Source organism: Seriola dumerili, unplaced genomic scaffold, assembly GCF_002260705.1.
Source record: "Seriola dumerili isolate Sdu_G_001 unplaced genomic scaffold, Sdu_1.0 BDQW01000089.1, whole genome shotgun sequence".
Taxonomy (NCBI): Eukaryota; Metazoa; Chordata; class Actinopteri; order Carangiformes; family Carangidae; genus Seriola; species Seriola dumerili.
Genome location: NW_019174344.1, coordinates 261,161 through 284,752, shown reverse-complemented (window position 1 = coordinate 284,752; position 23,592 = coordinate 261,161). Strand labels below are relative to the sequence as shown.

Below are 23,592 nucleotides of genomic sequence, written 5' to 3'. Positions count from 1 at the left end.
GGAGTGCTCAACTATGTACACGCCCTGGAGATGAAAAACAAGAAAAAAAGGATAAACATCCCAATAAAGGGAAAACAGCATAGCCTCAGCTAACACCCTGGCAGATATGGAACTTCATTTCAAAACAAGTTTACTCGTTAACTTAATTACTGAAGTCAATACAGAAATAATGAGGGAGTCTGTAAAGCAGGGAAAAAGGTTATTTATGAATTGAGACTAAAAATGAGACTGATTTTAATTTCTCAATGAGAGAACTCATACCTCTGCTGATGAACTTACTTTTTGGATCCTGAATTGGCTGCCTTTAGCAGAGCAGTGTTAGTTTTCCAGCATGTGCGCCGAACCTCAGGGCCACAGAGGTGTCACAGTTGTCCACCGTAACTACGACGACCTTCTGGTCTGAGGGGCCCTGCGGCAGGCCGGCCTGGTTGAAGATCGGCTGCGGGGAGAGAGAGGACAAACTCATGAATATCAAGAAAAATTCTTTGCGCATTCCTTATGTTTCTGTGGGGAGACTTTGATCAAAACAATGAGATTAGGAATACATTATGGCTTGTTACCTCGGCTGTGTTATTGCCATTTTAAGTTTTTCTGTACTCTTGAGAAATCTAAGAAACTTCCTTCATGTTTGTAGCGCCTTGGGTTATTTTTTTTTCTTCCCATCCGGCTGCGGATTTAACAGTGCAATCTATGTCTTGTGCTTTTGACTTTTGCATCCAGAGAATATATATCACAGAATAATATTATAGTTTCATTTTGAGAATTTTCATGAGTATGCAAACAGATCAGGATTAGTGCAGTTCAGTACAGCACAGCAGAAACAGTAAAAACAGTTTGATTTAGATGGACAGATAAAAAAAGTTATCATCCTGCCTTATGCCCTAAAGCATCATCATTCTTCATGACTTTCCAAAAAGTTTGTCAGAAAAATATCAGAAACTGTGTTGCCATGCTTCTATTTTTAAAGTGCTGAAGTATTTTGGTCTCTTTGTATTTATAAATAGCATCTGAAATGTGTTGTTATGAAAATATCTTATTCTGCTGCATAATAAAGAATTAATCTATGAAGTAGAGAAACGTCTGGGAATCTCAGACACTGCTAATCTGTATGTACTTTAATATACACGATTAAAAACTATGAAACTGGAAAACAACCACTGAATAAAATATCAAATAAATAAATAATTTTTTGCATCACACTCTGGTTCAGTCCTCGTTCAGCTCCCGCTCCCCTGTTGTTGTGCTTATAATTCACACTTATGAGGGCTAAAGGCAGAGGCACACAAAACCACACGACGCACACAATACAGGAGAGATAGAGAGAGAGACACACACACACACACACACACACACACACACACACACACACACACACACACACACACACACAGACTGGAGAAGGGCTGGCTCTCTGCAGGATATCATCCCTGTCAACAAAGGATCTTCTCCATTGTCTGAGAAATCAATAGGAGGGGGGCAACAAAAGGAGGAGGGGTCTGCGGGGGAGAGAATGATGATCCTGTCAATAAAAGGTCGTGACCTCTTTTCAAACCGGCCAGTTTGTCTGAGGTCACGTTGAGCTCATATTAACCCTAAGTGTGGGTTCAAGCTGGTGTTGTGAGCTGAGAGCAGAGCACCGACCGCCATCACACACAGCTGACCGACTCGGCCACCTGCAGGCGAGGACGGGCTGCCGAGCTCGCAGGCGGTCGGACAGGACTTAGCAGGAATTAGCTCGTCTCATGTACAGAGATGATATGAAGACCTGGCTCGCTGTTGATGGATTGAAAACACACTTGCGTGTTCTGTTTTTACAGTCAGGCTCTTTAGTTCTCCATGAGGTTCCACTAAAATAGACCCGACGCCACTGTCTTAATAAGCTTCAGGCATTATAATTTCCTGATTGCTCTTCTGTTATGATTGCCTTTGTCTTTGCTGTCTGATCCCTTAATTTAAACGCCGGCAGAAAAGACACCCAGCTGCAGATATACTGTAGATTTTTGCCGGCTGGCGTGACATCTTTAGCAGCTCTATCACAGTAAGTTTTATTAAGACAAAACAGTAATGACAAATATAATTTTGGCCCAAGGCACGGCCACTATTAAATTTCTCTTCCATGATTTCCAAATTGAGTAGGTTAGATTAAATCTCTGTGAGCCTCTAATAATGAGAGGCTGCAGTTACTTTCCTGCCGTCACTTTGTGATCACAGTTTAAATGAGATGAGCCCAATATTAACCCCAAACCCTCTGGCTGAATAATCCGTCTGCTGACAACACCTCACCTGGATCATCAGCATCATCAGCATGTGCAACAGAAATGCCAGTTCTCGCTGCGCTGCTGTGGCAAATTTTCACTGAAATATATGTGACATAGAGTAGAAGAATAGAGTAGAAGAATGTTCCCTAAAGTTATTAACTGAAACGCTGATTGGAACAGACAACTTCTTAAAAATACTTGAGGTTGCCAAAGTCGTCTTACGACATCTCCCAGAGTTCAGACTGAGAAAATACAGGATGAAAACTGTCAGGATGTCTGTGTCTGTTCTGTCCGTTGTCTGTTCATGTGACCAAACCAAGATGTCAGGTTCAAACTCTTAAAAAATAGTTTTTTAAACTGTTTCCATGACTGACTGATTCACTTGAAAGCTGCTTGCTTTGCACTTCTTGACATTATGGCTATTGTTTTCAGAGAAGCTCAGTGGCAGTCTCAGGCTGTACACAGATATTTGAAATGTTCAACCAATTCAACAAGTTCTCCCTTCAAGAACAACAGGCCCCGTTATCGAGCCCCGTTCCCACAGGAAGTCACATCACTTATTCTCGACTGTGAAACTCCTCACTGTTCAACACCGAAATGTTAAGTAGATGGAAACAGAGACTGAAGGTGTCTTTTATTTTTCAGCTGATGCTCCTTGCAGCCAATTTGTTACAAATTTGTTGATGATGAAAAAAGCAAACACGGCGTGTGAATTGCCAAAGGTGAAATCATCCGACATGCTCTTTTCCACGGTTTTCCCTTCGCTGTGAAAGCTCTGAAACAGGCAGCGCTCCAGATTGGACGCTCCTTTCACTGACCTCTGCTGCCATCAGTCACGGCTGTTGACTCTCCAATAATGACTGTCTGTCAGGACGTCTTTCTGCCGCACAAAACCCTGTCCTGTCAGCGCTGATTGGAACGCACATATTTGCTCGGGACCACATTAAACACTACTCTCACCCGCCGCTACAGTGGATTATGGGAATATGAGTTCCCTGTCACAGGGGGTGACAGGGGTTTCGCGCAGGAGGAGCATGGAAGAAAGCAACACAAATATGGGATCTAAGATTGACTGGAAAAACCATAGCAACAAGAGGGGTCGGGCCTGAAGCGCGGCGTCCCCGTTCAAAGCCCGAGTCAATACTTCTCTGGGCTTTTCTTTACCCTCCTTTCGCTCCTCTCCTGCTCCACTTTTCTGTCCTCGCCGGAGAACAGAGAGAGAGGGGCACCTTCCCCGGGGCCGCATCATTCACTGCCCCGTGGTCCCAAAGGAAGCAGAGCCAAACACAAAGGCAGCGGTCATTGCCATTCTCCACAGTCCCCCACCATCCTGAAAGCCACATTTCAATCTAAAAATGCCCCCTCCCCTCCTCATCCTGCCCCACCCCCTGCGGACAGGGACGGGTCAGAGTGGGCCACCGTGGGATACCTCCAGTGGGAGGAGCCATGTTTCTACCTCAGTGACTCACAGGATGTGGAACATGAGGAGGATGAGGATGAGTAGTTCAGCCAGAACTGTGAGACGGCAGCTGGACGGGGAAACTCTCAGGATGTTTGTTTTAAAAGTATTCTATTCTTCAGTATGATCAATACGTATGAAATAAATACTCTGGCTTCACTTCAGGATGCGGCTGTAATCAATATTTTTATAACAACAAGCGTGACAGTGTGAATGAGGTCGCTGATAATGATGAACCTACAGAGAATCATCACCTGCATCTGCAGCTCAGAGCTTCACTGTTTCAGCTCATTGTTCACATGCAACAAACACAAGTTCAGATGAATAACGATGTTGCTCCGTGTCTGCTGGATGTGTAAATAAGCAGCTGCTTGTTAACAAACTGATGATAAGTGGTGTTATGTCAGTGTTGTGTTCACAACTTGGCCAAAATAAATTAGATACTGCAGGTGCAAACATCGACACGACGGACTTGTAGCTGTCAGAAATCTGCTCTGCAGCTGATACTGTACATTAACAGAATCATGACATGCTCCAACATGCAGCTCACTTACAGATGTATAACTTCCAGGTCAGTGAAACAACAAAAGAATCAGTGTCATTAGATTTTGGGGTTTTGTAGAAACATGATTAATGAGAATATAATGTCTTGTTGGCAAAGAGCCAACTGGTTTTTATGCAAAAGTCGACAAGATTCTCCCCCGGCATTACTTCTGCTGGCTGAAATCTGGCATGGCCATGTTATCATAGACACTGAAGAGGAAAATGTGTGCAGCAGGGGTGTTGCTTGGCAACATCTTTATGATGCAAAGTGACTTCCTCAATAGCCTAAAATGTGACATGCTGCGCGTTGGTCCTGGGTGAGAAAGTACTGAGAGAGCAGAGACAACAGCTCTATACGTTCCTCCATTGGTGGAGTTGTTGTGATCCTCTTATGGAGAAATGCATAAGTCAGAACATATTTAGTCCAATCAAAGCATGTCTGGAAAAACATTGACTTCCCACTCCCTGGCTTTCATTCATTAATACCCCCCCCCCTCCTGTCTTGTCTGTCTCTCCCTCTGTTTGTGTCTAGTTGGAGCGTTGGCTCTCTTCCAGATCATCAGCTTGTCAGCAGTGATTCTTCAGTCTGACAGAGCAGCAGCACTAAAGAGGCAGAACAACAAACTTATGTAGCTCCAGGTTTCCTGTCTGCACTCGGGTTTACACCCACTACAGTTAGTCATCTATGGATGTCCTGAAGACCAATGAGAAAGTCTGTTAGCTGCCAGTCATCACTGCAGACTTCTCTACAAGAAAACTACAGTCTGTTGCCTGCAGCGGATCAAACCCGTGGCCTGATTTCACTCTGAACATCTTAAATAACTATGTCTGGCATTGTGCTGCCACACCTGAAGAGGAGAGCAGCAGCAGATGTTTAACCAGACGTATACCAGCTATTGGACAATCATTAAAAAAAGGCCATGAACTGAGAGCAAAACATAATCCTAATATAGTGAGGGCTCGCCATGCTCACCTTTGTTTAAGAGAAAAGTGTATTTCGCAAATTGTTGAACTATTCCTTTAACCGGTATGTTCAAGCAATAAATTAGTAATGCTCAACATAATAGAAATGAAGTATTATCAAGTTCTCACTTGTTGTATATTCATCATTTTGAAATGCAGAAGTATAAAAAGCAACTCTCTAAGCGCTACATGAAGACAACTGACACCATGACCTGGATGACAGAAACTTCACAGACATAATAAACAAGCAAAATGTTTTGGATTATGATTTCGATAAATTCAAAAAGATTTGAAAACCTAATGAAGCAAATCTGGAAATTCATTGCATCATAGTTTTTTCAGTCATACCTTGTTGTAGTAGTGAACCTCCACCACGTGCCACAGCCCGTCGCTGACCCCTCCGAGGATGTACGGGGAAACTGTAGTCTTGGTCTCACCTGGGAAACATTCAAAGAGGTGAATGACTGCACAGTACTGGGGTCAAAAATGGGGGAAAATAAACATTTGCAGTAAATTATAAAAGAATGAATAAGCCAATAACTGTCCTACCTGCAGAGTAGGTGAGCTGAATCTGCTCATTGATGATTTCCATGGCGATGAAGTCGTGTTTCTCGTTGAAGCGGCCGTTGTAGAGTAACAACCCGTTGGGCTCTTTGGTGGCAAATCTGGGAAAAATATTGTCATGTTATATGTAGTTACATTTTTGTTCTCTTTCTAAACTTAATGTATTTATTTGCTCTATACTCACCCTATACATTAAATTAGGCTGCTGATATTCTACATTTTTCTTGTTGTCAACGAATGCTATAAAAAGACCAAAACTAGCAATGAATTAATCCTGAAAACAAGTGTTTCCTGTGTTGCCAAAGCCTCTGTGCCAATGAGCTCCATTGGTAAAATCGGCCACACTGTTACACCGGCCGACGTGTTCCTTCATTACACTAGACACAGTACTTTATTTATCACCCAGCTGCTGCAAATACTAACACGAGCACCAAATATGTATTAATCCTTGGCAGAAAATAGTCCCTAACAAATGCATCATTTACTCCTGTTTAAAGGAATATCTGTTACAAACTACTGTGCCCTGGTGTTTTAGGAAATTACTAAACCCCCACCTTTTTTTTTTTTTTTTAAACATGGAAGTACATATTTGTAACAGTTTTAAAAAATGACATCTTGAGTAGGAACAAATTGGATTTGTTGACACTAATGAAAAATATACAGTAACACTGTATAAGTATCCCAAATGCCATGACGTGTACTGTAAAAGCATATGCTGTCAGCCATGCCTGTACTCCATGTTAACAGAGAGAAGACGAGAGAAAAGAAAGAGGGCAGTTGTCGGGTTTGGCCTATTTAAAAAATATTTCCCTTTCACACTGAAGTGCTCCTATGACACAGTAATGCAGTGTGACGTGTAACTTACTATCGTGAAGAAGAGCTCAAGATTTAACAATGCTGAGGTTTTGCAAAGATCGCTGAACAGATAATGAGGTTAACCGTGAGCATGAGGTCAAGTTAGATAAAAAAGAGTCATATTTGCAGCACAGACACAGTCAAGGAATAGAGAATGTGCGTGCCATGAATAGATATCAGAGCCACATTAAACAACACACTACAACACAGAGACAGAAAACTAGGGCAATGTCAAAGCAGCAGGGTGGAGGAGCGCATTACTGTAAGTAAGGAAGAAGCGCACAGGAAAAGACAGTTCTGACTAATGACAACAGCTTCAAAATATATTTTCTCATGATGGAGAACAGACAGCTGCCAGTACTGCAACAACAGCCTCAGTTTCAGATTTCTGTTTGCATCTTGATGGTGAAACCAGAGCGCCCCGGGCCGTCATTTTCCATGATCCTCACATATTAATGCATGTCAATATATCTGCACACACATAGTTCAAACTCCGGGACCAGACCGTTCAAAGCACCTCGCTCTCTATCTGGGATCAAAGTATGTGGTGGAGTTTAAAAATATCAGGCTTTACCTGTCAGCTGTGGTCTGTGGTTGTAAATCTGATCCTGTGGAAATGGGTCACTAGGATATGTGGAAGTGTGTTACAAAAAAAAAAAAAGATCCAGCACTAACTACTGGATTTATTCATTATCCATCCCACAGGGGACCCAACAACGAGTCTCCTGTGCACATCTGCCAACTGACGTATTGGCATCTGTACTTTCTGGTCACTTACTCCATTAACATGCAGCTTAATTTTTCCTCCAATGGACTGAGTGGTTCTGTTTCAATCACAATCTATATGAAACACTGAAAACCACAGATGGTGTGACTTGCTTCTTTTTCTCAGGCCAAATGGGAGCAGCAGCCACCATCATAGACGAATGTCATTCATACATCCAAATATCTATAAAGCGCTCACAGACAACATGAGCAGCCGGCCCCCACCCCTTTCAGTCTTCAGGGTTTGAGGGTATATTGTATACAGTGCTATTTGTGCTTTACTCTGGAGCTGTAGAGGAGCCAGGGGGCACGGCACCGCTGACCTGCTTACTGAGAAAAACCATAATCACGACCTCAGAGGAAAAGGGGATGCCGATGCTACAGCTGATCCTACTGTAACTGCAGAGACAGAGCAGTCAGACAGCTACTACACATCCAGTAAAAAAATACACCAATGCCGACTATAATTATGATCCAGAGTCTCTTTCTCTTCAGTGGGCTTCCAGTCTTTGACGTATCGATTTAAAAGGCTGCTCCACATTGCCCCCCCGAGCCCTCTGAACTATGGGAGTAATCAGCCGGAACTAAATACTGACTCAACTGGCATCACTGCGTGTCACATTAGGCATCCATCAGTAAAAATAACAACCAGTCTGCCTTTATGTAGGGAACCGTGTCACGCTATGCTAACATGCTGTAATACATAAGATGTGTGCAGTGGGGAGGAAAGAAAAAAGAACCCCTTATTGATTTCACAACGACTAAGTGTGAAGTAAAGATACAGAAATCTGTGTTTGATGATACACTTTACATGAAGTGCTGGAAAAGAAAGAGCATTAGCATTATTGCTGAAATATTTTAAAAACTATATTTTTTGATTCACCACTTTGTGTCAGACTGAAATCTCTCAACAACCAGTCCTAGATGGATTCAGATGAAATTTTGTGCAGATATTCATGGTTGTGATAACTTTGGTGATCCTTCAACTTTTCATCACATGTCATCACCACTTCACAATTTTATTTTGTCCAGTACTTTAATTTGTGATGAAATTCCTGCAAATCTAATGACATCAGCCTCACTGTACTTTGTGTTAAGTGCTAATTAGGAAAAAGGCATTTCATAATTCAGTATTGAAGATATCGAGATGTAAAAGAGCAAACAGAAACTTCACCTGGTTGAGAAATATCATCATCATAATCTGTTCAAATCTAGCTCGCGCTGATCCCATCACACCTCCCTCTTTAACTTTGTGAAATCTCAGCCTTAATTGCAGAGCTCCAGCGCCAAAGCTGTGATAGAAAGAAACCTAAAATTAGCCGCCAGTCTGAGTAAACAAGATCCACATCCTGAGCCGTTCATCATAACAGAAGCCCTTTCTGGAGGGAAACCTGATCAGTGCAGGCTCAGGTAACAGAGCCACTTGTTGACCTCACCTGCCTCAAGCTCTCAGTATCAGCACCTTTTACACAACAGCTACTTCACAGCTTCTCTGAGCTGCCAGTGATGTGTAGGCTGCTTTCAAAACTGGTTTGAGCAGTTCTCCATCAAAAAAGACTGTCATCTGAGCCTCGCTTTTAGAAGGGCCGAGTCCTTAAAGCTCACAAGGGGGATATTATTTCCACTGGCAGCCATTGTGAGTGTCAACCCCTGCCAAGCACATCTAAGGTGACATGAGTTACAATAAGTAAAGCAAAATGGCAGAACACATTTCCTGTGATACCATACGAGAGGTGATACTTGTTGTCACTTGTTGTGACAGATATCAAACAGAACGGACGGCTTTTATCGTTGATTACATTTCATCACATGGCGGATTCATACAGATTGGTGGTGTATGCTGCCTGCTGTCTTTGCATGAGTTCAGTGTTCACAACTCATCTGCTCATTTGTAAAGCACCCCCCCCCACCCATTTCACACACCACCTCCAAATGATCAGCCATCTAGATTTAAAGCTTCAGCTTCAACCTCAACCTGCGTCTCTTGCATCATAATAACTGATTCTAACACTAGCACTATGATTATGTTCACAGCTACTGCCGTACGGTGAAATGAAAACAAAAATGAGATCTCGCAAAAAGAAAAAGTAACCTAAAACTGTCTTGTCGGCTTTTAAAAATAAGTTAATGAAATGTGCATGAGACGGCTTTTTCTGTTTGTGCTGTGCAGAAAAGTGAAGGAACCGTGGGCTCAGATCTTTGCTATTTTTGCTGAATGCTAATTATGGCATGAGATAGCACCTCCAGCTCTCAGACAAAGTGCCAGCGTTAGCAATGACATCTCTGTTTGCACGTCATATGTCATAGATTTTTCCAGTTTGAAAATAGTCTGAACTGAGATGTCTATTGATACCACTTGTGTTTTCCTTGGGTGTAACATGAAATAGAGTGGTCTATATTTAGTCCTGCCACCTTTATGGTAGTTAAAGGAATAGTTAGACATTTTGGCAAATCAACGTGTTCACTTTCTTGCCAAAGTTAAATGAGAAGATCAATAACTTTGTCATGTCTATATGGAAAATATGAAGCTGCAGCCAGTTAGCTTAGTATAAAGACTGGAAAAAGGGGGAAACAGCTAACCTGGCTCTGTCCAAAGGCAACAAAATCTGCCAACCAGCACCTCTAAAGCTCTCTATTTAACACATTTTATCTTGTCTGTTTAATTTGTGTAAAAACAAAATTGTAAAAACAAGAACTGCCAGTTTTATGTGGGGCTCTTTGTGCTAAGCTAAGCTAACAGGAGAGTGGTATCAATCTTCTCATCTAACTATCTGTAAAAACGCGAACAAATGGATTTTCCCAAATGTTGAACTCTTCCTTTAAAGATGCATTAAACAGGCAAATGAAGCAAATCCATTTTTATGTTGCTTGATGCAACATATACTGATAAAGCTTGTTATTTAGTGGAGTTTTTCCTTTTCTGAATCAAAGGCGTCAGTATTAAGGGGCTGTTGCAAGTTGCCACACAGGTTGTACAGCTCTCTGAGACTAAATTGTGATATTCGGATATTAAATAAAAATGATTTGACTTTATTTTGCTACCACCTCCTCTAAGAATACAGGGAGTGTATTCCCCTAGTTAAACTAAAACTGACATTAAATCGGAAGTTAACTTTTGAAAAATGACTAAAAGGACTCCCAAACTACAGTAATGACATCGCATGTGCACACAGTGACTGCACGCTCATCTAAAGGCGGCCTTCACCTTGTTGAGGGAGACAGTGCTGAAATAGGCCAGGCACTGACTCACAGCTGAAAGTGACCAGTGACACTGACTGTAATAAGATCAGACTCACTCTTGGCTGAAGGATTAACATCCTCATGTTATGCAAATCTCCTCTCCAAAAACACAGCTCCTTCAGCTCACCTTCTTTCCAACGCTTACCACACAAACTGCACACACGCACACACACACACACACACACACACACACACACACACACACACACACACACACACACACACACACAATACATACTAATATTCCCTATATTTTAGCAGTGGTTCTGTATTTTTAGCACAGATGCTATAATCTGATACCAAAGTGGCTCTACAGAAGATGGCTGTTGTTCAGTGATCCCATTATTGCTATTAAACACCATTATGGTTACATAAATGCAAGGAGGGGGAGAGCACTTCAGTGGAGAGAGCGTGCATGCAGAGGTAGGCTGTGGGGGTGGATGAATCAGATTACTGAAAGGCGATGGAGCGGGGCAGGTGAGCTACAGCTTGTTGCAGGGAGGCGGAGGTGCTTACGTGAGAGAGAGGGTGAAGTGAAAGCGCTGGCGGAGGCCCTTGAAGGTCAGGAAGGAGTGCGGGGGGAAGTTGCGCGTGGTCATCTCACAGTAGGGCTTCTCGTAGCCGCCCGGCGGACACTCGCACTTAAACCCGCCGACCAGCAGGTTGACACAGGAGCCCCCGTTCTTGCAGACTCCCAGAGCACAGCGGCCGGAGCGGGATGACAGCTCACAGTGCTCACCTGGACACAGAGAGAAAGGGTGGAGGAGGAGAAAGGTGGAGAGAAATGAGGATTAATATAGTTTGTGACAAGCAGCATTGCCTCAGTCATCCCTGTGGCTTCCACCTCAGGGACTCCACATTGCCATACCATTTTTTTTCCAGCTCTGCAGCTGTCCTATATGTGCAACTATAGAGTGTAACATTATCCACCTCATATCAGTGACTGTGCACCACTTCAAACATACACCACTATTAATTCTTATTATTAATAAAACATCTATTGTGACATTGTTGACAAAGTGTATCAGAGGAAATCTGACTTTCGTTTATGAACACTGTTTTCTCTGTGTTTCGATCAGTTTCAGTCTTTTCCCTCTCCTCTGTGTGCTACCCAGCATGACTCCACCTCCTCCCTCTGGGAACATGGCTGCAGTCTGTGCTGCATTCACATTCAGTGGGACAATTTGATGGCGGCTCAAAGCAGTGAGTTGGAAGTGTTGATGCATTCGGACTCAAGCTGTCAAAGAAATGATTGCCGTTTGCAGAGACTGTGGTGGCCCATGATGATTATTTTCAGCTTTTTCAAGCCTCACAGACACTTGGCGAGTTCAGGATTATATTACAATGTTTTTTAAGATTTCTTTTTTTTTTTTTTTTTTGCATTTTCCCTTTATTGGACAGTGATAGTCGAGATACAGAGAGCAAACATGGGGGGTGTGGGGTGTGTGTGTGTGTGTGTGTGTGTGTGGGGGTGGGGGGTGATAGGCCATGAAGACGTCCCACATTACAATGTTGACCAGAGACAAAAAAAATAAGCAGTTGTTTCCTGCTACTTTGATGCTATTGATCAAGACCTCATGTAGTAAAATTTTCTTTTAAATTTCTTTTGATGCTTACATTATAAAGACTTGTCCAACCCTTAATAAATACCAGTCAAAGGTGCTGTATGTTTGTTAACGATCACAAACTCAAGATACACAGGCAGCTTTGTCTGTTTGAAAAATGCTGATTACTTTGCCAAACTGAAATATGATCCTTTCACACACCCCCACTCCAAGACATTGATGATTAATTGTTGCATAGAGAAAATAATCGGAAGATTCATTGATGACAAAAGTAACCATTTGTTGCAGCCCTACATCACAGTGAGCTGAGCTGGGTGGAGTGAGACACGGGGCTTCAGGTCACATCAGGTCAACAAAGCAAGATTCGAATGGCGATCGCTGTGAAGGGGAAGAACAGTGCAGCGCCAGTACACGGAGAGAGGGACAGAGACGGTCTCCACTCTCCTCGGTCCTGCAGTCCGGCTCACATGTGGCATTTGTCTGGATCCTCGGGGTGGGAGGCTGCAGCAGTTGCTCAGGCGAGACTGCTCGCTCTCCCATGCGTGAGCTGGAATTTGTGTCAAAGCCACAGAGCCAGCAGTGTGGAAGACTTCCGCTGTGTGCAGCACTACTGTAACACTGGCGCACACACAGACCCCACATCTTCATCCAACACCACTGATACACAGGCCTTTTATTTACTCTGTGTCTATTAATCACTCCATTCACAGTTCACTGAAAGCAAGTTTCTTTGTTTTGACACTGTTGTCTAGTTACGTCTATTCAGTCAAAGTAAATTCAAGAGATGCTGGATGAGACGTTAAAGTGGCTGATAATGACTGTGAACATTTATTGATTTTATATAGATAGATATTCTGGACCACTGGGACAAAGAAACTTCATTCAGATGCCAATTTTCAACAGATGGCTTACAAAAAGGTTTTAAATTGGTAGTGAATGTGGGCCAATAATGTATTCATGCTTTTCAGTTTAGTGAACTTGTTGCCAGGTAGTGGGCCCATGTTTAGCTGGTTTATATCCTCTGCCAACACAGTTTGTTTCATCTGTTTAGGCAGATGTTAAATTCACAAGAGAGAGCTCCTCTGACGAACTTCTGACCTCCCACTTTCAGGAAAGGGGCAGCAGAGCATCAAGGAAAAACCTTTTGTTAATGATTTACAGACATTACTGCAGGCTTGATGGCTCATTGTTAAGTGAGAAAACCCTCGACCCTTTATTATTGAAGATTTTATTAATGAAGGTTTCTTTGACTTGTGTGTCCACAACCGGCCGTCCCAAAAAGTCTTTTTATCTAAGCTTTATAATGGATTATCAGTGACCTGTAAGACACCAATAAATGGTTTTTTAAACCATTAATAAAACCATCAGTGACAACTTTATAACTACGCCTTATTCTGAAGTGGTATAAAAAGTTGTAATATGTCGGTGTGCCATGTCTGTGTCACTCTGTTCCAGAAGTAACAAAATGGAGCATAATAGCCCCTCCACCCTGTCAGCCTGTCATGTTCTTACTGATGCTTCCTGATGATAAACAGCCACGGCTGGCCAGCCGGCTGGAAAATAAAGCCCTTCTGTTACAGTGCTGTCTGCCTCGTTATTAATTCAGCAACTCACTGTAGGAAATAAACTACTTGTGTTTCTTTAAGCTTGCAGTGGTCAAACATTGCATCAGCAAACACAGCTATATTGAACAGACATACTCAGATGGTCTAAGACACTGAGATAGGCTTTGCTGAGTAAAATACATGTGTAATTTTGATACAGATATAGATACCTGTACCTCACTGTTGATATCTGATGAAATGCTTGTCAGTGTTCAGTTGATTCCTGTGGGACGTCTCCACCCAAGGTGCTCCTGAAGAGCGGCTTTATGTTACCAGGTAAGCAGCACAGCGGGGTGGGGATGGGCTCACAGTCACTATTCCACTAAATATCCCGATCAATAATTCAAACACATCTCCTCCTCTGCTCTATTTACGTACCTCTATAAGTCCATCCCAGTGCCCTCACTCCTGTGAGTTTTTATTTACACAGCATCTGTGCTCTTCAATGTCTGTTAATAAATCTAAATACCTGAATGAACATATAGACTGTATATAAACTGTAGATAAGCATCTCTGCTCATAATCACAGTCAAACTTAAATTCATGCTGTGACTAAAAGGATCAAAAGATACATTAGAAAGAACCTGTATGTATTAAAGCAAATCACACTATGGAATATGAATTAAGAGATTAATACTGCCTACACGTTAGAAAAAGAGAGAATTGTTTTTTCTTAAAGACAAAGTAAAAAAAAAGAAAAAAAAAAGTGACTATTTATCTGAAAAATGGATTTTCTGCATTTTATCACTCCTCTAGTTCATCATAAATTCATCCTGGATGATTTTCACACAGAGACAGAGAGAGAATAAACAAAATGTGACAAATAACTGACCAGCTTCCTGAAATTCAAGCCACACTGCGGCAGATATTCACGCTAAAAAAAAAACACACACCTGGTTTCCTATTTATCTAAAACCAGTACACAACCAAGAGCAGTGTTCGACAGTGGATATTAACCTCACAAAAGTTGTAGTGTAACTGTTCACCACCCATGTGTGCACACTGTTCCTGCAGACAGGGTTTCCTCAGAGATCTTAAACCTGAACAGGTGTGTCTGGGCTGCTAGGTAACAGAAGAGCCTCATCTCTCCCTCCTGAGTAAAACAGAGCGGGTGGATCACTCCAGACACACCAACAGCACCGAGCTCAGGGAAACTGAGCAGGATCCACATCCCCTACAGCAGAGACTCAGTTTGTTCAAACACAGATGGTCCCTGTCACAGGGAGGAGGTTGGTGTGAGGACAGTCGAAGAGCTTCAGCTGAAACAATGAGGGTGAATAATGAGATAAGGTGATCAATAACACAATAGACACATGACCTCGAGCTGTATCCGTGATCAAATCATCTTATCACTTTAAAAGGTCATCGAGACACTGAGGCTCAAATACTATGAAACACTTCTCACTCGACAAAAATAAACCAAAGCAGCGTCAAAAGCTTCTCTTTTGAATAACATGCTGACAAACTTTAAAAACTACCTGCCAAGAATAATTCGAAATGACAAACATCTTTTTTTGCCATGCTAACAACATAGCTACAGGGATAGCAGTGCTGGTTGGTCCGGCTGTCAAGTGATCTACAATTTTCATCCTGATCCTAAAATATCTCATTAACTATTACAATGCATTGCCATTTGGTGCAGATACTTGTGGTAACTTGGGTGATTCTTTACAGGAGCTATCTGTACGTTTTGCTAAATGCTACATAACCAACGTTAGCATTAACAGCTGTTTATTTACCAGTCTAGAATAAACGTTGCAAGTTCAACATCAAACTTCATTCCTTTACTCACTAAGAGGTGGTGAAGCTCCAGAGGTGCTAATGTTGTGGTTTGAAAATTACTACAAAGCATAGCAGAATTCACTTTACGATTTTATGAATATCCTGTCCATAACTAAGGCATTCAAATGCTGTCATTTCATTTCAACACGGCCTGTGTGTCTGGCAACATTGTTTTATCCATGCCGTCTCTCACAGGCAAACTGTAGTGGCTTTCAGTGCTTGGCAGGTGTTTATTTCCAACACTGGTGTGAGGTGATTTGAAAATGGGAGTGTGAACATTAACCAGTTTTTGTTCCAAAAGCGTCTCTGCACATTGAAACCCAACAAATGCACTCTCAATTACTGAATGAATAACCAGAGGAAAAAAAAAACAAAAAAACTTTAATAACGAACGGAAAAAAGATGGACAGTTAGACATATTTCAGTCATTTTCATACAGACAGTCTTTGAATAGCTGTTTGTTTTAAGAGAAACGTGTGTGAGAACCAAAGGAGGATAACATCTTTTTGTTCAGCGTCTACAGAATGACTCAGCGGAGCCAAATCATTCACGCTGTCCTTCTGAGAAATGGCAAAGATGATGGCTGTTATATTTTTTCATTTTCTTTCCTTCTACCATCTGGCAACGCCTACGGTCCAACAGTTCCCCATCTCACACACACACACACACACACACACACACACACACACACACACACACACACACACACACACACACACACGTCTATGCACCATTAACACATATAAATGCCACAGATTGTTCATCCATAGCACTTAGCTACCCACCTGAAACACATGCACTGAGCGATTTCTCTCTCTCACACACACACAAACACACACACACACGCTCAGCCCCACCACAGTGCGAAGACTGATGAACTCAACACTCACTGAAGCAGAAAAGTGGGAGTTGTAGATCACAGAAGAAAATACATCAAATAAAATCTGCCTGAACGACCTTGTTTGATCAAACAGTCTGACAGTGTGATTCAAACATCTTAAATCATCAACCACCAAACCACATTCACCGTCAGATAACTCTCCAAGTCCTGCACATTAGACGTAAGAACGCCCAACCGATGGAGATTAATGTAGCTAACTGTGGTCGATGCTGTTTTCAGTATAACCGAATGAAAATATGCCCACTTCACCCACTCACACATTCCTTCTCCCTCGCTGCCGATTCACATTAAAAGCACCTACAGTTCAGCTCCGACACCCACAGCTGTGCATAAGAATATATAAGTGCCACTCAACCTGGACTCCGTGTGACTGAGCCCACACACTCAACACTATTTCAGGCTTTATAAACAGCCACCTAGATAGGTGAAAAAACCTTTTAATGTTTGATGAGGAATAATGGAAGTGATGCCATCACTGAGAGCACAAAACACAATGTGAATCTCCGCAGTTTCTGTGCTGCAGTTCAGCTCATTTTCAACAGGAGACTTTTCTTTTGGCAGCAAACGGGATTTGTGGTTTTCGTTGAAGTAATGATTTTTCAGCTCAAATCAGATTTTACAAAAGGGGAAAGTGAAGTGGTCTGTCAGAGGGCACAGCTGCTGAACACCTGGACATAAAATATAAACGTAATGATTCTGCCCCAGACTGACTGTTACTCAAGTATCACCTGAACAAACAACAAATGGGATATACACAAATACACCCCCAGTTAACAATCTCTATGGTTATCAGTTGCCAGTTTACTTGCAATAAATCTTCCTTCATGAAGGTCATAATGTTTCTGATTGAACTGGATGATTGAACTGGAGGCTGCAGTTTGTGCTGCTGTTGAACTGTGTAGTTTTATATTAAGAGGCTTTCTGTTATTTAACCTACACTCACTGATATAAATGGTGTGGACAAAATCATAGAAACATCTGTCACTATTAGACTGCATTAGTTTTAGCTAGGTGCACTGAATACGTTGGCAAATGAGTGTATGAGCAATTGATTAAATGGTTTATAGCACACTACAGTGTAGTTGTAAACAGATAAAAAGACATTTTTAAGTGTTTGCTAAAGTTGCCAACAACTACAACTATGCCTTTAATATGAAAATGAAGTGTTTGTTTATCATATTTATTTACTGTATTCATTATAATAACTATATGTTTATTATGTTTATTTATTAACAAACGCTTCTTTGTTCTCCATGGTAACAGACAGAACTGTCTGCTGATGAGGCCCACTACTTAGATGTGGCTGAAAGCTCTGGAAGAAATCAAGTATGTGGACTTTGGGATAAGTATTTTTTCTTCAAACTACTGTTTCCAAGGTCAACAATGAGTCTTTAAACATCTTAAACCCACCTGTGAATGATTACTACATGTGCATAAATAAATGCTGTTAATAAATGCTTTTAAGAGCCTATAAGGATTTCTTTGTAACGATTACAGCGATGTTACACTGTGTATCAATCATCTATCAGCTGTTTATACACAGTCATGGGCGCTTTAATTGTTGATAAATTAATAAACGCAACTTTATACAACTACATTATATTGTGTTGTAAACTGTTTGTATGTAGTTCATAAATGCTAAATAGTGGGGTGATAAAGTAAATTGTTACCAAAGGATCACACATCGTAAACCAACCAGCATGGTGCTTCAAAGACAAGATGAAACTCTAAATCACATTAAAAAGTCAGGATTTGACCCACTTAACCTCTCAACAAAAAGATTGGGCAACTTCCATAATATTCATACTTTATAAATTAGCATTTTTAATTCTCTTTTCCTCTTGAAACTCTTTTTCAACTTCTCCTTATTTCCCTTAACCATAACGCCAGTGAGCAGACAGTCTTTAACCCTTTGAGGATGTGAATAATTTTTGGATCAGAGACTGAATTATTCCTGCAACTGGTTCGCAATTCTGCTGCCAACAGTAATAAATTACTCCTTCATTATCTCTAAAAACGGAAGCTTCTGTCTTCTCCGTCTCGACATGCCTGTGTGCTTTGTGATATATATATTTTTTTTTATCGAAGGTATTTTTACCACGGGGCATTTCACAGCCAGGGGATACTCTCCATCTGCGCTGTAGCCATCTATAATTAATAATATCCTTCCTTTACTCCACTCAGCGATACTACTCTGGACAGAGAAACTGCTGTTTCTTGTTCTTTTCACTGCAAAACACTCAACACTAAGTAAACCTCTCTCTGAAGATCCATAGTCTCCAAAATAAGCATCAGTGAGGAAACAAAGCTCGTTATGTCATTGTTCTCCCTGCTCTTTGGACGCTAGCTTTGAAACACAGTCCACTCCTACAGCTCTGGATGTTTTGAGTGTAGGTGGAGGTAAGTATGGAGGTATACAGGTTATTCAGTAGCCCAAAGACACACAAACAGAAATGGATTTTGACCAAAAATGTCACAGAATGAGGCATAAACACATCTTTTCATCATTTAAAATATAAGATTTGATCTGGTACGTACACCAGTAAAAAAAAAAATAAAATAAAAATAATAATCCCATGTGGCTCTACTTCTACTTCCAAAATCACAGAAATGTATAACATGTATACAGGTTTGTGCTTCCTTCCACTGTGGCAGACTGCAACAGCAATAATCAGATCAATAACTCATCACTCAGCCTTTGTCTGCAGAGCTCGGGTCACCAGTGTACAGGACAAGTCTGCATCTATAAAGAGCCAGGTTCAATACAGAGCTGCAGAGGGTAGTGAATGGGACAGATGTAGACATTAAAGCTCCCATGGGATCTTTGCGAAGGAGAAGAAATTAACATTTTGAAGGCAACATGAGGACAGCTTGGCAGAAACTGTGCTCTTTCACCTTCAAGTGGCACTACACATGAAGACAGACATGTTATTCAGTAGGAGTCTGAAACTGACAGTTTGCTATATCCCAACCCTGAAACAGCAACTGTCCATTCATAGTTTAGAAACTGTAACTAGTAATCATTGTTAATTACCTGGGTAGCAACAGCTGATAAAATCAGCTAGATGTAGCTCAAATTCAGACGGCAAAATGAACAGCTGCCAACAGGAAATGAGAATCCTGCTTTTGTTTACATCTGCATGAAACCAGGTCTTTATTTTCTTTTAAATACAACAAATATTGGGTGATAAATCTGTCACTGTTAAGTGCATATTTGTGTGTGAGAACAGAAAGCCTGATGTGCATAGCAACAGTAACTAAGGGGGGTCAATAGGTTAATGAAGCCATGCGATGGAGCATTGTAAAAAAACAACAACAAACACTGCTTCATGAGTAATTAAAGTCTATGTAAAACTAGGGCTCTCACCTGTGTAGTCCTCAAAGCACTCGCAGGTGTAGCCTCCCTCTCTGCTTCGACACACTCCGTGGGCTCCGCAGGGCTTAGAGTAGCAGAGGTCGATCTCCGTCTCGCAGTAGTCTCCTGTGAAGCCGGTGGGACAGCGGCAGCGCAGCCCGGCGATGGGGTGGATGGGTCTGAACAGGATGGTGTCGGATGCAACGAACGGCGCCAGGCTGTCGAACTTCAGCACTGACACGCACTTCATGTAGTTTTCACACGGCTCGCGGAGGCAGATGTTGTCATCAAAGGGAAGAACTTCCTGGGAAGAGATCTGGGCAAGAAGGCTGCGGTTCAAATACAACCTCTCCTGGAGCTCCTCTGAGCCGAAAAACTCTCCACCTCCACTCTCAACCCCTCTCCCAGGCCGGTCCCCTCCGTGGCTGAGCCCTTCAGGCCGCTGGTGTCCCTCCCCAAAAACAGGCACAGCCACGGACAGGCTGACGTTGAGGATGCGAGCGCTGACATCCGTGTCATCTTGGATGTTAAAGATGACAACATCTTCGGGTGCGGCAGACAGGACGCGGGCCACACCGTCAAGAAACTGTGCAAGCAGCAGGGAGAGGAAATGCTCCTGGGAGGTGTTGGCCAGCCTCAACGTGATACTGTTGGACAGCATTTCATCTGTGATGATGGTGACTTGGAGAAGACACTGGGCCGACACTGAGTGGACACCGTCTGAAAAAGACAGAAGAAACAGGAAAACGGGCAGTTAACATGGAGGAGAGGTTGAGGCTGAGCTGCAGTGGAGGGACAGTAACACGAAGAGGGAACTTTGTCCTAAAAATACTGTAACATTGGTCTACATCCACTTGATCTGTCTAACTCAGACACATGAAGCTTCGTGATAACTTCAGATAAACTGTGGAATAATTTTTGTCCCTCATCACTTACATCAGAAGTGCATTGGGAAGAAATGTCTTAACAGTGAGTGTGAACAACAGGGATGATTACAGCAAGCAAATGTTCATTTGGGCAGCTGACTATTGTTTTTAAGACAGACAGAAAAATTGTGAAACTGTTCTTGACACATGAAAGGTGAGTCCTATAAAAAATGAACAATTTTTAAAGTGCTGGGGATGAAATCATAACAGCTACTGAGCTGAGATGTCAACAGATCCATTTCCATGACAACTGAGAACAACTGTGATGAAGATGAAAGAGGTTGTAAACTCCAGCAAAAGCCAGAGAGCAGACCTTGAGGTGTGCTATTAACAAGGCTGGTGATCATCTATGTTTTTGTTTATGTCAACACATTCAATGAAAAGACCAAAAACCAACAAATTGTTAGTCTGTCTTTCAACACTTTCTAATTTTCTTACTCTATTTGTCCTGACCCCACTGGTCCCCACTGACAATGTAAATCTTTATGAATGTGTTAAAAATATAGTTTCTTTTTCTTAAGGTTCAGTAATTTCCTAAAACAGCTAACCACTGTAGTTTTTAAGAAAAGTCACTCAAACAGCAGTAAATAGTGAATTTGTTGGGGACTAATTTCAACTGCACTACTGAGTTTTTCTGGCAGCGGGACAGTGTCTGTGGGGTCGACTCAACATAAACTCCAGTGGCTGTTTTCATTGTAATGAAGGTACAATAATAGTGTGGTTCACTGAAGTGTTTTTTAATAGTTTTTGGACAACAATGGAGATCTATGGTACAGAGGAGTAAGCTATACGAGGCTTCAGCTACACAGGCAGCACTTGTAAGTAGATTTAATTTATTTGTTGGTTTTGGTCTGTTCATGGGATTTAATATCAAATATTACCAGACCTATACTTTAAATGAGAGGATGTTTACATCCTCCAAAAAATTGTCATCTGATACTGTACTACAAGATGTGTTGATAAACTTAAAGCCAATTCAAAGCAATTGGCGAGTCCAGCATGAACACATGGAGCAGCTGCAACAACAGGATAGATGAAGGTTCTTGCATGGTGGAGGATTTATGCAGCAGCTGCTACTGTAACACCAGGCTCACGTATTTGTAGTAGACCCACATGTGTAAACATACAAAACAACACGGTTGCAAAAATAGCAGAGAATGAAGGAATAAAGCAAAAATACCACCGATTGCGTATAAATTGACACTTTGATAAATATTGACAGTTTTTTTTTTTTTTTCTTAAAGTCATATTCTTGGCTCAGACGAGTTGTTTCTCATGTGCCAGAACAGATGACACATGTGTGCCAAGAGTAAGAGAGAACAAGTGTATGTATGTTTTCTTTCAATACATTCCAAGTTTCTAATCAGCAATTTCACACCCCTCTCTTTCCTTTCTTTGTCCGGAAGCAGAGACGCTACTTCATTATACATACATACTGAAAGCCTCAAGTCTCAAACTCAGCAGCTAAAGCATTTCTCAGCTCAGTAAATCTCTTGTCTTTTGTCTTGTTGTTTTGATACCAGATCATGTTAATGTTTTATCCTGTATGCATTTAAGTCTTTTTTCAAGTCTGCTAGTGTGGGTCTTGTACGACTCATTATTTTGCGTGTTAGGCCTGTATTTAAGTCAGATTCTGAATGTAGACATTGCTGCTGGTGTATACAGTGATAATCGTTCTCTTTCATCATGTTGCATCATGTTACACTTTGCATGACAAACAAATATGTGATCCATTTACACTACACTTATGGCTTTGTCGAGCTTATTTTCTTTGGTGTTTTTCTACTATAACCACAAACAATAAAATGAAAACTCCTTATCATCCAGCATCAGCTAAATGTCACTGACGGGAGCAGACAGACAACTCTGCTTACTGAGGAGTAAAATTATAATGAAAACAACCATGCAATCACAAAGAACAAAAAGACACACACAGGGAAGTTCAGTATGCCGCTAACAAGCAAAACCTATGGATCTGTGTCTGTTACTGAGTCAGATGTGTATTGAGTAAATGTTTGTGTGTGTGTCCATGTCATTTCTGCTGAAATTGGTAATTACAGGAGAAAGGCATCATTTGAATTCTCTTTAGTTTGCCGTGATTCTCTCGAGTCAGTTGCTTTAAAGATGTCTTTATTAGGTGATTTGAAAGAGCTAAAATGTAGCGTGACAGTAGCACAAGTAGTGAGGGGTCATCAGCTCAGTGAACTGACTCAATACTGTCAGGTACACAGCAATATCCAGCTTAATTTGCTAACATTAGCCTCTGTAAGCTGCTGGTCATAGTGACCAAGTAAGTCTGAGGCAGAAATACCCCATAGTGTGTTGAACTGAGCGATGGTCTGTTCTATTACTCATGAATTCAACTTTTCATTTGCAAAATTAAGATTATGTCATTCTGTCTTAGAAAAGTTACACAGTCTCACTCTAAGGTCACAAAAAGAAACCACTATCATTTTGTCTATCTCAACGCTCAGGAGCAAACACAAAACAGACTCAATCAAATCAAATGTGTGATGAAAACAAGCCCCGGCCTCTCCCTCCAAAATAATCAATGGGCTGCTTTGTGTTGGGGCGTCTGGACGCTGGCCAGAGAGCAGAACCTGCGAGCAGAACTCACACAAACAAACAGCACTGCCCAAAGTTACCAGATCCCTGTTTGGCACTGAGCGAGTTTAAACACAGAGTGCCAAAGAAGGGGGGAGGAAAAGGAGGAGGGGGAGACCGAGGGAGGGGTCATAGAGGAAGTGAGACAGAGAAGCATGTTTGACACGGCTTTAATCCTTCTGCTTTCAGTCAAACGCTTCCAGCACAG

At 41.7% G+C, this 23,592-nt stretch overlaps 1 protein-coding gene across 1 annotated transcript in view; it reads right to left on the bottom strand.

Annotated features, from left to right (window-relative positions):
- The window catches only part of celsr2 (cadherin EGF LAG seven-pass G-type receptor 2), a 60,027-nt gene that overhangs the window by 18,202 nt on the left and 18,233 nt on the right, over positions 1-23,592 (bottom strand). Inside the window, exons 2-5 of the mRNA XM_022745638.1 lie at positions 19,867-20,574; positions 11,164-11,386; positions 5,773-5,888; positions 5,572-5,660 (exon numbers count right to left, since the gene is read on the bottom strand). Coding sequence (XP_022601359.1) covers positions 5,572-5,660; positions 5,773-5,888; positions 11,164-11,386; positions 19,867-20,574 — 1,136 coding nt within the window. The remainder of the gene's footprint in view (positions 1-5,571; positions 5,661-5,772; positions 5,889-11,163; positions 11,387-19,866; positions 20,575-23,592) is intronic.